The following is a 15476-nucleotide window of genomic DNA, read 5'->3' as shown; positions in this document are numbered from 1 at the left end:
TAGCTTATTGAGATTATTAAGATATTGCACAGCAGTAATGGGAGGTGTATAATATCAATGTCAATAAATAGGAAAAACTAACATGGGAAAACTAAATATTGCACGGAAGAGTAGTACACAGAATATTGCACAAGTACAGAAGCAGTGGGGTGACTGTTCATCGCCCTGAAGAGATGCTACTGAAATAATGTCCATGACATTCAGACTGAATTGAATGGGCTTTCCATCCTCACTCTGCAGTGGGCTGTCATGTGGGAGTAATTCAGAGGCTGGTTACATGGCTGCTTACCACCAACATTTTCATTTTCACCAACGTTTCATGCAACAGCAAGTTGACTGTCTATCAGCCACAAGCTGATATGGGTAATAGAGATAGGTGAAGGTGAATGTTTCCATATTTAAACATGAGGGATACCTTCATTATTTCCCTTATTTTTGCTAATACATACCTACAGTAAACCATCTAATGTTAATGTTTCCATTCAGCTTCTGCGTGGTGTATAATTTCTATCATTTAACAAGTACTGTACTGTATAAGCCTCCTCTCCTCCAGCTGTCACTAACCACTGTGTCTGCTAAATTACAGGATAATTTTCCTCCCTAAATGTGACACGCTCAGAGAGATGCACCAAAAAGGGACTAAGCTCAAAATCAGCCCAAACAAGAACCAAACCTTTCACTGTTACGGACAGACAACCGGAGACAATGGTAAGGTGACTAAGAGAGTTTATTGCAACACAGTAGTATCTCGGAGATGAATAGATACAGTCCCTTTTCTTACGGAGGGTTGCGGTGTGTGGGCACTAGGGCGCCACACACCGAAGACGGGGAACACACTGGAACTCCGGACACCGAAGACAGAAGGGAGTCAGGATTTGGAGACGGCACTCTTTAGATGCGTCGTGGACAACCGGAGCCGGGAGTAGGAGAAACACACACTGGAGAAGACAGGCGCTGGGATACCAAGTCCAATAGGGAGAATGGTCGAATACAAGTGGTGGTGAGTCCGTGAAGTGTATACGGAAAGATAGCACTAATCTGTCCTTAATACTAACGAGACCGGACACTGACTGAAGTGAGGAGCTGGGTTTTATAGGAAGTATAGTGGCTGATGAAGTGCAGGTGTGTGAAGGGTGACAGGTGCTGGGAATTAACAATCAGGTGAGGGAGTGCAGAGTGACTGTGATGAGTATAGTGGCTGGTGAGACAAAGACAGGTTGTAACATTCACAGTATGACATGGTCATACTGTACTGTACTGTATACTGTAGGTCTTCATTTTACAAAACAGTACAGGTAGCAGCAATAGATGACTATACTGTAGGTACTGTCCCAATTCTTTTAGCAGTATATTTCCATCGTATTAACAACCAAAGAAATGTTAACCTTGTAACTGGAGTCCTTTTCAGGCATACAACTCATTACATAAATGTTCTGGCAATTTTACATGCCAGACTCATATAAGCGCCCGAGTCAGTTTTATGTAAAGGTCACTATTGCAATCTTACTAGGTCAGCCCTGTAAGATGTCTGAATTAAATGCTGTTACAGTAATGTAAAGACTGCAGCTTCACAAGTTTACTAAATACTCATATAAGTATTAAATGCATGTCTTCTAAGAGAACTGTTGCCAGTTATCAATTATGCAGAATAAAAATAAAACCAGTTAAACCAGGAAACACTAAATGAGCCAATTTTAAGGTGTTGAGGAGATCCTGCTCAGATAAGATCATTCTACATACTTGTACATACTTATCATCAATCGGTAAATCCACTTTGTACTTTACACTTATTTAAATTTTATACTTATATCCACTTTGTACTTAATTTATCCTGCCTGTATTAAAGTGTATTATATTTGATTTGCTTAGTACTTCTATTCCTGTGTGCACTGACATGATAGTGAGCAGCTGTAACAAAAGAGTTTCCCCTCGGGGATCAATAAAGTATTTCTGATTCTGATTCTATAAAAACAATTTTCCCCCAAAAATAACAAATAATCTGAATATATATATATATATATATTTATTTATTTTATTTTTTATTTTTTATTTTTTATTTTTTTAATGGCTGTATTATTTTGCTCCAAGAGCTGGAAATATTTTAGTCTTTTTACACGTGACTTTTGCTACACTTCTGCCGTGGCAGAGATCTGCAAATGCATGTGGCAATTTGTCTGTATGCCTCAGTTGACGGTAGCACCCAGTAATATTAAGCGAGTTTAAAATTCTGTCACATGAGCCAGTAACTGTGAGCAAGAGCAGCAAAGCAGAGATCCTCCCAGTGGCACTGGCAGCTAGTGGCAGCCTGTGTGACAGGTGAGCGGTACTCATTCGGCAGTTGAGAGATGCCTCCCTTGATTCGCTGTCAACTCGAGCGGGGCCAAAAATCCTGGAGAGTGCCACTGGAAGGATCTCAGCTTTGCTCATGTGACAGCATTTTAAAATCGGTGATTGGATGTTTCGAAGTGCACCGTAGGAGTCGTAGTTAACTTTCCCTCGAAGATTCCATTGTAGTCTGCCTTGCATCGGCACAACTGCAGCCACTACCACTACCCAGCCCAGCGATGTAACGCTTAAAATCACTGGGTGCTACCGCCGACTGGTGGTATGTAGGCTGTATAGCTAATAAGGCACACAGACAAATCTCCACACACATTTTCAAATCGCCACATGCATTTGCAGATCTCTGCCACAGCAGAAGTGTAGCAAAAGTCACATGTAAAAAGATTGAGAGCACCACCCGAGTTGTAACTGATGACTTGTCGGTACTTCTAGCTCTCGGAGCAAAATACTTTTCAGCCATTAATATTTATGTACACATTTACAGATTTGTCTACATTTTCACAGATCTATGTACATATTGTATTTCCAGATTTGTCTACGCATTTACAAATCTCAATACATTTGCAAATCTGAATACACATTTACAGATTCTTGTACACATTCACAAATCTCAGTTCACATTTAGAGATTCTTTTACAAATCTGATTACACACACGGATTGAGATACAGTTACACTCACTCTCCACTCACATTTGTAGATAGTTCTTCCTTTTTTGTTCCATCAACGTAAGGTTATTAATGACATGCAAAAATCGATATTTGGCATTTATGAATCAATTCACAAACAAAGAGGATAAGAATCACCATTCTTGTGTATCGATTTGTTTTTCCCCCACCCGTACTAAAATGATCCAATCACTCATTTGCCTTGTCATTTGTTTCTCACTGTCTCAAAGAAATGTTGCAGTTTTCTGTGTGATCATCTGTCTGAGATACCCAGTCAACAACTATTATGTCAGCACAGTGAGACTTCTCAGTACCAAGTTAAAAGAATCTCATTAAATGTTGCAATTTCAGAAGACAAATGGAAACGACAAAATAGCCTGCGGCAGTAGTTGACTCCCAGGTGGCTCAGTGTTGTCTGCTGGATTTAACTGATAAAGACATTTTAATAGCAATGAGCGGTGATGAATGTGATTAAAAGCAGTGTAGTTTGAATGCAAATGTATGAAGTGAGGCCCTTCAGGCACCCAGTCACACCTGGACTGGAGAATTAGCAAGCCAAATGTTGGATAAACAAATTAGCTAATTTTGAATTTGGACAGAAGGGTAACGAATAGCTGCACTGCAGAAAATATGGAGCCAGGTCAGCTGCTGGGAAGCTACAGCCCAGTTAACAAGGCTAACCCTGAACACTGGCCAATGTGCATGTCCCATGGTACTCTGCCTGGGCTTATTTCTTGCATTTTAAGTTGTTTTGACTGGGGGCTGGGTATGAAACATATTACCAGCTGAGGGGCAACTAATTTCTCTGTTTTTTAAAAGATGTGTATGCATATGAAATAAAAACCTCAAAGCCTTATAATTTTTCTGTGATTTTAAAAATGGATCATTTCCAGTGCTTTGTGTTTTAATGAGTATTTAAAACTGCCTTGAAAACCACATAATTTATCAGTTATTGTTGGTAGGGTTGCTGGTTTCATTGTGCACAATGTGCTGTTTGAACTTGCTTGAACTGTGCCAGGCCCTGAACACTGATATGCATGCACATGAACCACAGTGCAGCACACATAGCTAGTTCAAGTTGTTACAGGGCACAGTTTCATAAAAATGCAATTTGAATTGCTATATACATTAATAACATGAACAACATGAGCATCTTTCTTTTTCAAGCTTGCAAAAGCCCTACAGCAGCATTATGCACAGCCAAAACAGGACCATACGCATCTTAAGCTGCAGCAGAGGCAGTGGATGGTGACAGAACAGGGGATGTGAATAAGTGCTAGAGAGGATGTGAATATGCCCCAAACACTTTACCACTGATCAACACTGGAATGTACAAAGCGAAGTAGTAGTAGTAGTAAATGCATAGTATGATAAAATGACATGTTACAATACATGTTATCTACTATCTCAAAGTGTATTTAGCATTAAGTTGATGGACTCACCATACAGGGGATGGATTGTGTCAAAGTCACTGGCTTTTGTCCCATCAAACTCAAGCAATAACATCTGTGTGTCTGTTTAATCCAGCCTGGATGCAACATTATTTTCTATGGACATGGCAAACCCACATATTCTGTCTGAGGCACTGTTATGTTCAAACACCCGCATGAATTTGCTTTGACACTATAAGCTTTGCAGTCGAAATTCAATCTTGAACTAAAAAATATAAACTTAAAACAATACAACCACAGCATGTGTACACCTCTTGTGAAGGTTAATTATATCCCTGCTGGACGACTTATAGTGGTTTCCTAAAAGTAATTTTTCCTAATAGCATCAGAATCAACTTTATTGCCAAGTAGGTTTATACATACAAGGAATTTGCTTTGGTATTTTGGTGCAAAACAATAAACATAGAAATATATAAAGAAATATAAAGCAAGTACTGCAGGTCAAAAATCATAATATGTTATAATAAACATATAAATAAAATAAAATGTCATAATAAAATATAAAAGACTATTTAAAGAAGAATATGTACAATATGTTATTTAAATTACAGTTTGTGCAGGGATGTGCTATGTGCTAAATATTTACATGGGACTGTGCGAAAGTTTATAGTATGAGTATACTGTGCTATAAGGGGGGCGGGGGGTATGAGAGTCAGTGTCAGTGGGGGTCCCGGGCCTTGTTATTGAGGCCGGCTACAGACGGAAAGAAACTGTTTTTGTGGCATGACGTTTTGGTCCTGATGGACCACAGCCTCCTACCAGAGAGGAGTGTCTGAAACAGTTTGTGTCCAGGGTGGGACAGAGCGTTGGTCAATCTCTGACCTGTAGGCAGACTCATCCCCATCAGAGATGAGCCCAATGAGGGTGGTGCCAACTTTCAGGAGCTTGACAGACTGGTGACTGAAGGTGCAGCTGTTTGTGCACAGGGAGAAGAGCAGAGAAAGAATGCAACCTTTGGGGGGAACTGGTGCTGATGGTCTGGGAGTCAGAGACATGTTTCCCCAACCTCACGTGCTACCTCCTGCCAGACAGAAAGTCCTGATCCACCTGCACTTGGAGTCAGGCAGACTCAACTGGGAGTGCTTGTCCTGCAGCATGATAGTGTTGAAGGCTGAGCTGAAATCCATAAACAGGATCCTGGCGTAGGTTCCTGAGGAGTCCAGGTGCTGGAGGATGAAGTGAAGGGCCATGTTTACTGCATCGTCAACAGACCTGTTGGCCCTGTAGGCGAACTGCAGGGGGTCATGGAGTAGGTCTGTGAAAGACTTAAATACTACAGAGGTCAGAGCGATGGGTCTGTAGATGTTAAGTCCTGTGGTCCTTGTTTTGTTTTGTTTTTTTGGATAGGGATGATGGTGGAGGATTTGAAGCAGGCTGGCATATGACATGTCTCCAATGAGGTGTTAAAGATGTCCGTGAACACCAGAGACAACTGATTAGCACAGTGCTTCAGGGTGGATGGAGAGTCTGCTCTGCTTTGCGGGGGTTCTGCCTCTTGAACAGTCTGACATCCTCCTCCAGGATGGAGAGAGTTGTTGTTATGGTAGGGGAGCGGGGAGCCTCTGGGGTGGGCAGTTGAGGAGAGTCCCAAGCCCCTGCTGAGGTGGGGGAGGTGGAGCTGGTGGGCTGGAGCTGGTTGATGGAGTCACGAGGGATGGACTGTCCCATTGTCTTTCAAAACGACAGTAGAACTTATTCCGTTCGTTGGCCAGGCGCAAGTCATTAATGGAGTGGGGTTGGATATCTGTCTGAGCCCCTTCCAGACAAAAGCACAGTGGTTGGCTGAGAAGTGGTGCTGGAGTTTCTCAGAGTACAGTTCAATTAAATTTATTTATATAGCGCCCACCATGAGCAAGCATTTGGCGACAGTGGCAAGAAAAAACTTCCTTTAAGAGGCATAAACCTTGGACAGAACCAGCATGGTGGGCGGCCATCTGCTGCTGCCGTCTTAGGTTTTGAGAGAGAGAGAGAGAGAGAGAGAGAGAGAGAGAGAGAGGAGGTTTTGGGGGAGGTGGTGGTGGTGGTGGTGGGGAGAGGGAGGCACAATGCAAATACCACCTAGTAATTATAGTGTTAATATTAATAATAATAGGAATGACAGCTATAGGAAAAATAATGTCAGTATTAGTAACAGAGCCTGTAACAACAACTGTAATAGCAGTTGTCGAGCAAGAGCACGGGGGAAGCAGGTGGCCCACAACCACAGACAGTTCCGGAGGCAGAAATACCTGCTGAAAGCGACAGAAGGAGAGAGGAGAGAAACGAGAAGGCACAACTACAGGAGAGAGAAGATGTCGAGTTAGTAACATGCAGTAATGGGATAAAAATGTATATAGATGGAGAGGGAGAGAAGGAGAGAGGAAAGTGGTGCATCATGGGAAGTCTCCTGGCAGTCTAGGCCCATAGCAGCATAACTAAGGGATGGTTCAGGACTCACCCAAGCCAACCCTAACTATAAGCTTTATCAAAGAGGAAAGTCTTAAGCCTACTCTTAAATGTGGAGATGGTGTCTGTCTCCCAAACCCACATTGGGATGAGATTCCACAGGAGAGGAGCTTGATAACTGAAGGCTCTGGCTCCCATTCTACTTTTGGAGACTCTAGGAGCCACAAGTAACCCTGCATTCTGTGAGCACAGTGTTCTAGTCAGATAATAAAGGTAGTATGAGATCTTTAAGATACGATGGTGCCAGACCATTAAAAGCTTTGTAGGTGAGGAGAAGGATTTTAAATTCTATTCAGCATTTTACAGGGAGCCAGTGCAGAGAGGCTAATATTGGAGAAATATGATCTCTTCTCCTAGTTCTTGTCAGTACATGTGCCGCAGCATTCTAGATCAACTGGAGAGTCTTAAGGGACTTATTTGGGCAGCCGGATAATAAGGAATTGCAGTAGTCCAACCTAGAAGCAACAAATGCATGCACTAATTTTTCGGCATCATTTTGAGACAGGATGTGCCTGATTTTTGCAATGTTGTGTAGGTGAAAGAAGGTAGTCGGTGGAAGGTAGTAGGAAGTTTGTTTCATGTGGGAGTTAAAGGTTAAATCCTGATCAAAGATAACTCAGAGGTTCCTTACGGTGCTGCTGGAGGCCAGGGCAATGCCATCTAGAGTAACTATATCTTTAGATAATGTGTCTCTGAGGTGTTTAGGACCAAGTATAATAACTTCAGTTTTGTTTTGAGTTTAACATCAGAAAGTTGCAGGTCATCCAGGTCTTTATGTCCTTAAGGCATGCTTGAAGTTTAGTTAACTGGTTAGTTTCAACTGGCTTGATCGATAGATATAATTGGGTATCATCTGCATAGCAATGAAAGTTTACTGAGTGTTTCCTAATAATTTTGCCTAGAGGAAGCATATATAAGGTGACTAGAATCGGTCCAAGCACAGAACCTTGTGGAACTCCGTGACTAACTTTGGCGTGCATCCACGACTCACCGTTAACATGTACAAACTGAGATCAATCTGATAGATTGGATTTAAACCAGTTTAGTGCGGCTCCTTCAATGCCAATTACATTTTCCAGCCTCTGTAATAGGATGTGATGGCCAATGGTGTCGAACGCAGCACTAAGATCTAACAAGACAAGTACAGAGACAAGTCCATTGTCTTATGCAGTTAAAAGGTAATTTGTAATTTTCACCAGTGCTGTGTCTGTGCTATGATGCACTCTAAATCCTGACTGAAAATCCTCAAATAAACTATTGTTATTTAAAATGTCACACAACTGATTGGCGACTACTTTCTCAAGGAGAAAGGGAAGGTTAGATATAGGTCTATAGTTGGCTAAAACCCCTGGATCAAGAGTGTGCTTTTTAAGAAGCGATTTAATTACAGTTACTTTAAAGGATTGTGGTACATAGCCTGTTAATAAAGACAGATTGATCATATCCAGTGAAGAGGTGCTAACTAAGGGTAAAACGTCTTTAAGCAGCCTAGTTGGAATGGGGTCTAAGAGACAGGTTGATGGCTTAGATGAATTAATCGTCGAAGTCTGCTGAAGAAGATCGACAAGCAGTTGTACAGTTGTTTAGTTTCTCTCACCGCCTTGCTAAACCTGTACTTTAACTCTTTCTTCAGAGTACTGATGCAGTAATTATCTCAGTCTACCACTAAAAACCTGTTTCAGCGTCTTACTCATTGTGTAGGAGAAATTGTAGGAACTCAGTTGCTAAATGGCAGGCCAACATAACAATTCAAACCAAGTACAACAATGGGAGACAAAATGTTACAATAGACCAAGTTACAGCCAGGTCCAGTACAAACAAACAACTCTAAACTCCATGTAGCAAACAGAGTTTTGTCACTGGCCTTTCATGGCTTTAGTCTGTACTCTCACAGAATGCACAAGTCCATGTTTGTCTGGAAAAACATTTAGAACCTTGCGAAGTGGCCAGGAACCACGAGGTGCTGAAGAATCCATGATTACCGCAATATCTCCAGCAACCAAAGTCTTTTTCATCTGGCTCCACTTTTGCCTCTCTTGGAGCAAGGGTAGGTAATCCCGAATCCATCTCTTCTAGAAAAGATCTGAGAGGTACTGTACCTGTCTCATCTTCTCACATATTGGTCATGAGGCCCGAACACTCCAGGTGGCAAATCTGGTTTACCTTTCAAGAGAAGAAGATGGTTAGGCGTGAGAGGTTCCAGGTCATTGGGATCATCCAAGAGCTTGTCAATTGGCCGATCATTCAAAATGGCCTCGACTTCACAGAACACTGTATGAAGTCCATCATCGTCCAACATCTGCTGACATGACAGAACTGAGGACCCTTCTCGCCAAGTGGCTCATCCGTTCCCCCACGCCCCCATGGTGTGAACCTGCTGGTGGATTAAAATTCCAACGAATTCCAATCTGCGACAGAACTCTTTGAATCCTGTTATGACTCAAAGCAGCAAGAGCCTTTTTTGATTCGCTTTCTGCCCCAGTGAAGTTGGTACCATTGTCTGATGTTAGGTGTGCCACTTGTCCTCTCCTGCTGATAAAACGCTGCAAAGCATTGATGCACGCCTCTGTTTCCAGCAAAACTGCTACCTCCAGATGGACAGCTCTGTTTGCCATACAGGTAAATATAGCTCCATATCGCTTACAGGTAGATCTTCCCCTTTTTACTTTGACTGGTCCAAAGTAATCTACTCCTGTGTTGGTAAATGGTGGTAGATCTGGAAGGATTCTTACCTTTGGAAGATCTGCCATCTTTTATTCCTCTGCTCTTCCATTGTAGCATCTACAAAAGTCACTGTGGACAATGCATAGAAACATGCTGATCTTTGGAGAGCATTAATAGATGTTTGGCTTCTTCAGGCATTGCTCCTCTGCTTAATCTTCCTCCAACTCTCAAAAGTCCATCCTCCAACTTTGGATCCAGCCTATATATGGGACTCTCTTGACCCACTATTGCTTTCCTAGATGACAGAGCAGAAATTTTGTCATTGAATCTGTCTGTGACCACATCTGTCTCTGGCAATAGCAGATGATGGCATCCAGCGTCAAGATGCAACTCTTGGACATCACTATGACCCTTTGTCTTTCAGCCTGCATTGAACTGTCCATGGCTTCTAATCTGAGGAACCAGGCAACCGCTATCTTGAGCCTCCTCCAGTCCGAAAAGTAGACTGATTTGATGATAGTATGCAGATTACTCTTTCTCATCATTTAACCAAGCAGTTGTTAATTGGCATTGAAAATGCTGCAGTGTTCCCAGTATATTGTTTTCCTGCTGTTGTTCATTGAGGATACACCATTGCTCACCTTCCTTTGGTCGCACATCCGTTGATAGTGGCTAATCGGGTGGTACTGACCATTTTGTCAAGTCATTTTGATGTGCTGATTTCCACGTTCCAGGTTTGTATTCCTTTGCCATAGGATTTAGGACATGACAGATTCCATTTTCATTTTTTCATTTTCAAAATAGGAATTCATGCCAGATCAATGGCCTGTAATACTGTCAATTTAGCAGTGGATGTGGCTAGTTCAGCTTCCAAATCAAGCTGCTCTCTTTTCCTTTTCAGCTGTTGTTCCTGCTCCAAAATATGCCTCTCCTTGAAAGCTGCAATGCGAGCAACAAGTGCAGCTCTATTTGCCTCAGCTTTTATCCGTGCAGAGGATGTGGTACATGATTTGCCACTGTTAATACTCATTTGACACGAACGATTACTATCAACATTGGAAACTCTGTCATTTGGATTAATATCATCCTCAACATCACCATTTTCATGTGCATAACCTTCATTGTATGTGACCCACATTTTTTCATCAGCAATACTCATCGTTAAAACCATGTTTCTCATTTTTCCCCTTTCATCACATGGCAGTAGACCCAACAGAGATTCAATGGTAAATGTATAGCTGCTTTCTAGTCTTTCTGACTACTAAAAGCGCCTCACACTACATATCACATTCACACACTGATGGCAGGTGCAATCTGCTCATCAGTTCAAAGAAACTAACTCATTCACACAAACACACACCAAAGGCAGCAATTTGGGGTTCAGTGTCTTGCCCAAGGACACTTCAACATTAGGCTGGGGGAAGTCTGGATTGAACTGCTGACCTTCCGTTTGGTGGACAATCAGCTCTACCACTAAGCCACAGCCTGTCGTGGCGGGGTGCTGTATGGAGGTATGTGGACCCCAAAGCAGATGACGAGGAAGCGGTCTCAGGGTGAAGTAGCCGGATAACTACCGTGTTTATTGTGGGGTGGAATGCAGGCAAGAACAGGCAGAGGTGAGCAGACAGGTAATGAGCAGACAAAATCCAAAATCCAAAAATCCAAACAAGGTCCACCGAAGAACAAAGAATCCAAGATAAACTCACAGACAAGGGCTCGGCAAGGAACAACACCATGTGTACAACAATGATCCAACACTGAACAAAGAAAAGACCAAGACTAAATACCCTAGGGGAGGTGAGATAACAAGACACAGGTGCCAATAATCAAGGGAGGACCAACAATCAAAACTGGAGGGAAAACACAGACAGGAAGTAAAAACACAAGACACACAAGGGAAGGAGACTACTACAAAATAAACCAGGAAGTGTCAACACCAAAACTACCACACAGCCGCCCCGATTCTCCAACATCATTCTCTGTACCTGTGCTTTATCATCTTTTAGCATTAAACTTTGCATTGATTTTCATATATTATTTGCTTTGTTTAGCTTTTCTACCATTTTGCAACTTGTCCAATTTATCAGCAAGCACTTTTGCAGTGAGCTTAACTACCCGTTTTTGAGTTTGCGTTTCAATGCCGCTAGTCACACTACTGGGTTTACTAGCAGTTCGCACACCAGTCCCAGTAGTTATGTCCGGCGCATCACGCATCTCCATGATGAATATAATCAGTCAATCAGTAGTTGGCCATACCAAACAGTCAATACAAATTCTACTGTCCGCCCACTTTGGCTACCAATGCATTGGGTTTATGCCCAGTTATGTGTGCACACAATTTAAATGGCCATTAAACAGTGTAGCGCTACACATATCTCTGTGAGTTGGGCGCCAACAATCCATTTCTTTATTGTTTATGCTGTAAAGATGAATATAGTCCATTTTTCAGTTTCCATTGATAAACCAAACGCACAACTTACAGCGTGACAAACAAAACTGTAGTCCCTCAGCGGTCAAAAACCCTTTGCCCTTCTGGGGTCAAACACCTGACGACAACAGTTACCTATATACCTGAGCCCTAGTTACTAACACAGCGACACCCAATGTACACACAGTGTACACTGTGTTGCCACTGTGCTGCTTTTCATTTTCTTTGTGTAGTTCTAGTCAGTAGATAATAGATAAAGGCCATAACATCACTGTCACACCAAGCAGGAACTGTGAAAATTGTCTAAATGTGGCTGCTCGTTGCTTAACCCAAAAATGAGTTCCTGCTCCTCAGGCACATATCAGTGTAGATATGTTGGTCATTACCTTTGAGTACCTGACAGAGCTCATGTAAGTAGATGCAATCCAGTGAGAAGTTATTATCTATATATCAAGTCTAGTGTAGCAACATGTGACATTTGAAACGTTTCCTTTTCATATCAGATGTCTCCCACAGATCCTCTGCTATTTTGGCATGATGGTTGTCACAGCCAAGGGCATGTCCTATTGATTTCTGCAGAGGAGGCTAGATATTGCTTTAGTGGGACGTCCAGAGAAAACCACTATGCTTAGCTGACACCCAGCTGTAGGCCTCTACAGCTTTCTGCCTGTTTCTGATAGGCTTGTTCCACTATTTATGTTTTCCACTCTGCTTCTGTACTACTGACACAGTGTTATGTGTGTCCTTTCTGTTTAACTCACAGTATTAGTTGGTACAGATATCGTGTCCTATTAAAGGACTAAAACCTTTTTAGTCCTGGCAGGGTGACATGCAGGTCTCTGAATACTGACTCCTAGAAGACAAAGGGCTACACACAGTAGGTGATTTGGGGGGGCGCTCCCATAGGGCCAACCCCCTGTTAAAAATTAACAAATCGCCTACTGGCTACACAGTAACTACACTGGGAATTAGTAGTAAGACCAGGGGCCAGATGCATAAAACTCTGTGTAGATTCACTACTAAAACTCTATACGCACAAAGACCGAAATATGCATACCCATTCTTTTCGTCAGTGCACATGCCTGATTTCCACTCCTACAGTTTGCCATAAATGGATGTAGGAACACCCTTAAACATCTGTTTGCATATGGATACTTGTGCCTGCTCCACCACTGGAGAGACCAGTCAATGAGAAGAATGGCAAAGAAGTGCAGTTTCATTCATACATTCATTACACGTGGCCACTCCACATTGCTGTGGCTATTTATAGCTCCTGTACCACTAATTTATCACATTTATCTGTAAACATCATCACAGTGATATCATAGTCATCATTATTAAACATTGGAAGGATGATCACTGATTCATTTATAGAGCTCATATTGGAATTCAACAGAAACAAAGTGCCTCACAAGTCAGGATAAAATGAAAAGATCATTAACATGGGGAAATGATGGGTCAAATGTAAATAAAAATGACAACATTCAGCAGTCATAAATATTTTAAAATTAAGTTTACAAATGTGCCTTTTGACATTTTACAGAACGCTGTGTTGACAGAAAAAATAATAAAACAATCAGGGAGATTTTTAAATAAAACATGATTTGGCCTGTGACTAGCTGTGGATACAGTGTCACCTTTTCTTTTTCTTATTTATTTATTATTTTTCCACTGCTCTCTCCGATGGTTTTGATGACAAGTGACAATGACAACAATGACGTTGCTGCTAACCTGTAAACTTGTGTTTATTTGTGGAGGTATTTATTTATTGTACGTACAGTATATATTGTATGGATTTCCATTTGTATTCGTTGTTGTATTTATTGACTGCTGTTTGCAAGCCAAATTTCCCCTCACGGACATTAAAACTCTACTGTTCTCACCACACATTATTCTTTTATGAATACCAGTTTATGTGTTGGAAATGGCATATGCATGGTTTTTGTGTGTACAGTTTATACATCTGTCTCCTGGATAGGTAACGTAATGTTGCAGTAGGAGAATCCTAACAAAAGTTCTTCTCTCCGACCTGAACCTGACAGCCCATTTTGTTGCATAAAGTGTTGGGCTCGGACCAGGTTGGTGTAGTTTATTTTCAAATGATATTATTAAGAAATGTTCTTTTTATCTCTCTAACAATGTCAATTGTCTGCATCCAGATGTGTCATGTGATATGCAATGCCCAGTGGGAATAACAAAAGAGACAGTGTAGTCAATGTGTTGTGTCAGCCTGGAGAGCTAATGGTAAGTGATGATTGGATGAAATAAAGCAAAAACAGATATTTTGGGTCTTGGTTGGGGTTATGTTGTACTGTTATTTTGTCCACTCTCAGAACATGAGGATGGACAAAATAATAGTGGAAAAGGAAAATGATACTAGGAGGGTAATTATCATTAGTATTTTAATTGAACAAAGGTTGTTTGGACTTATTGTCTTTATATTTGTTTTGAGTTTTTGTACCAACCCACAAAATATATCTCCAGGGAACAGAGAAACCAACAGAATTTCTTCATAAAACAGTTTCTCGTTAGCTGAGGCAGGGGAGTATGGAAGTTTTTATTGGACTTTAATAGTTGTAATCCACAGAAAACAATCCACAAATGTGTACCATGATCCACAAATATTTCAGTATTCACAAACATACAAATGTGAATAGTTTCAATACATGTAAAGTCATATTTCTGAATTTGTGGATCCATTTGTACATGTGAAGTGGGTTTTGCACATTTGTCAGACATTTGACATTTCCTGTCAGTTTGTGGGCCACGTGACATTTCAACCCGTTCTGATTCCAAGGTCATCAAACACCAACGTTTTGACACACCCCTTAGCGTCAGATGCACAAGGTAACCTTTAGCGTCTGTATGAGACGCACCGGGCTTTCAATTAACTCCAACGTAAAACCATCCACGGGACTATTAGATGTTCAGAGGAACTACTCCGTCCATTCACTCCAATATTAACCTGACTGTGGCGCTATAAGAAGTTGTGAGCAGCAATCCCATTGGAGAACTGAGCAACCGCCGGCCGGAAGTATTTTCCTCACTGTTAATTCCCATGATAAGGTTTTCTTTCAACGATTTCCTCAACATTTCTCCACACAAAAACACGAAAGTGTCCTTGATAATTCAACAATATGATAGGATAAAGTTACGGCTATCAGTTTGAATGATTTCTCCCTCAATTCTGAGAAATAAAGTTTTTTTGTCCTGTTCTTTTCTATTGGCCTGCCAAGTTTCTTTTGTGAAAACCAAGATGGTGGACATTTCTTTTATTCTCAGTGGAAAATTTAGTATTTTAAGATTTTTTTTGTTAAGCTTCTGCATTAAAATTCATTTTGATAGCATTTCTAGCGGGAAATGTGCGTTTTATTCTCAATCTTCATTCAGAATGTATATGATCCTTAGGTTTGTTAGTTATTACAAAGACTCTCTCAGATCGTTGCTATACTGGTTGCTATGGATGCTGCTACACGTAC

The 15476-nt window shown here is 41.3% G+C and overlaps 1 protein-coding gene across 2 annotated transcripts in view; it reads left to right on the top strand.

Annotated features, from left to right (window-relative positions):
* The window catches only part of large1 (LARGE xylosyl- and glucuronyltransferase 1), a 154122-nt gene that overhangs the window by 14047 nt on the left and 124599 nt on the right, over positions 1 to 15476 (top strand). Inside the window, exon 2 of one of the 2 annotated variants that reach the window (XM_044186216.1) lies at positions 587 to 1000. The exons of the other annotated variant lie outside the window; for it this stretch is intronic. Within the exon in view, the coding sequence (XP_044042151.1) occupies positions 896 to 1000 (105 nt within the window). The 5' untranslated portion in view covers positions 587 to 895. The remainder of the gene's footprint in view (positions 1 to 586; positions 1001 to 15476) is intronic. 2 annotated transcript variants of the gene reach the window in all.

Source organism: Siniperca chuatsi, linkage group LG23 (genome assembly GCF_020085105.1).
Source record: "Siniperca chuatsi isolate FFG_IHB_CAS linkage group LG23, ASM2008510v1, whole genome shotgun sequence".
Classification (NCBI taxonomy): domain Eukaryota; kingdom Metazoa; phylum Chordata; class Actinopteri; order Centrarchiformes; family Sinipercidae; genus Siniperca; species Siniperca chuatsi.
Note: the sequence above shows the minus strand (reverse complement) of the source record. Positions and strands in the feature narration are given on the sequence as shown.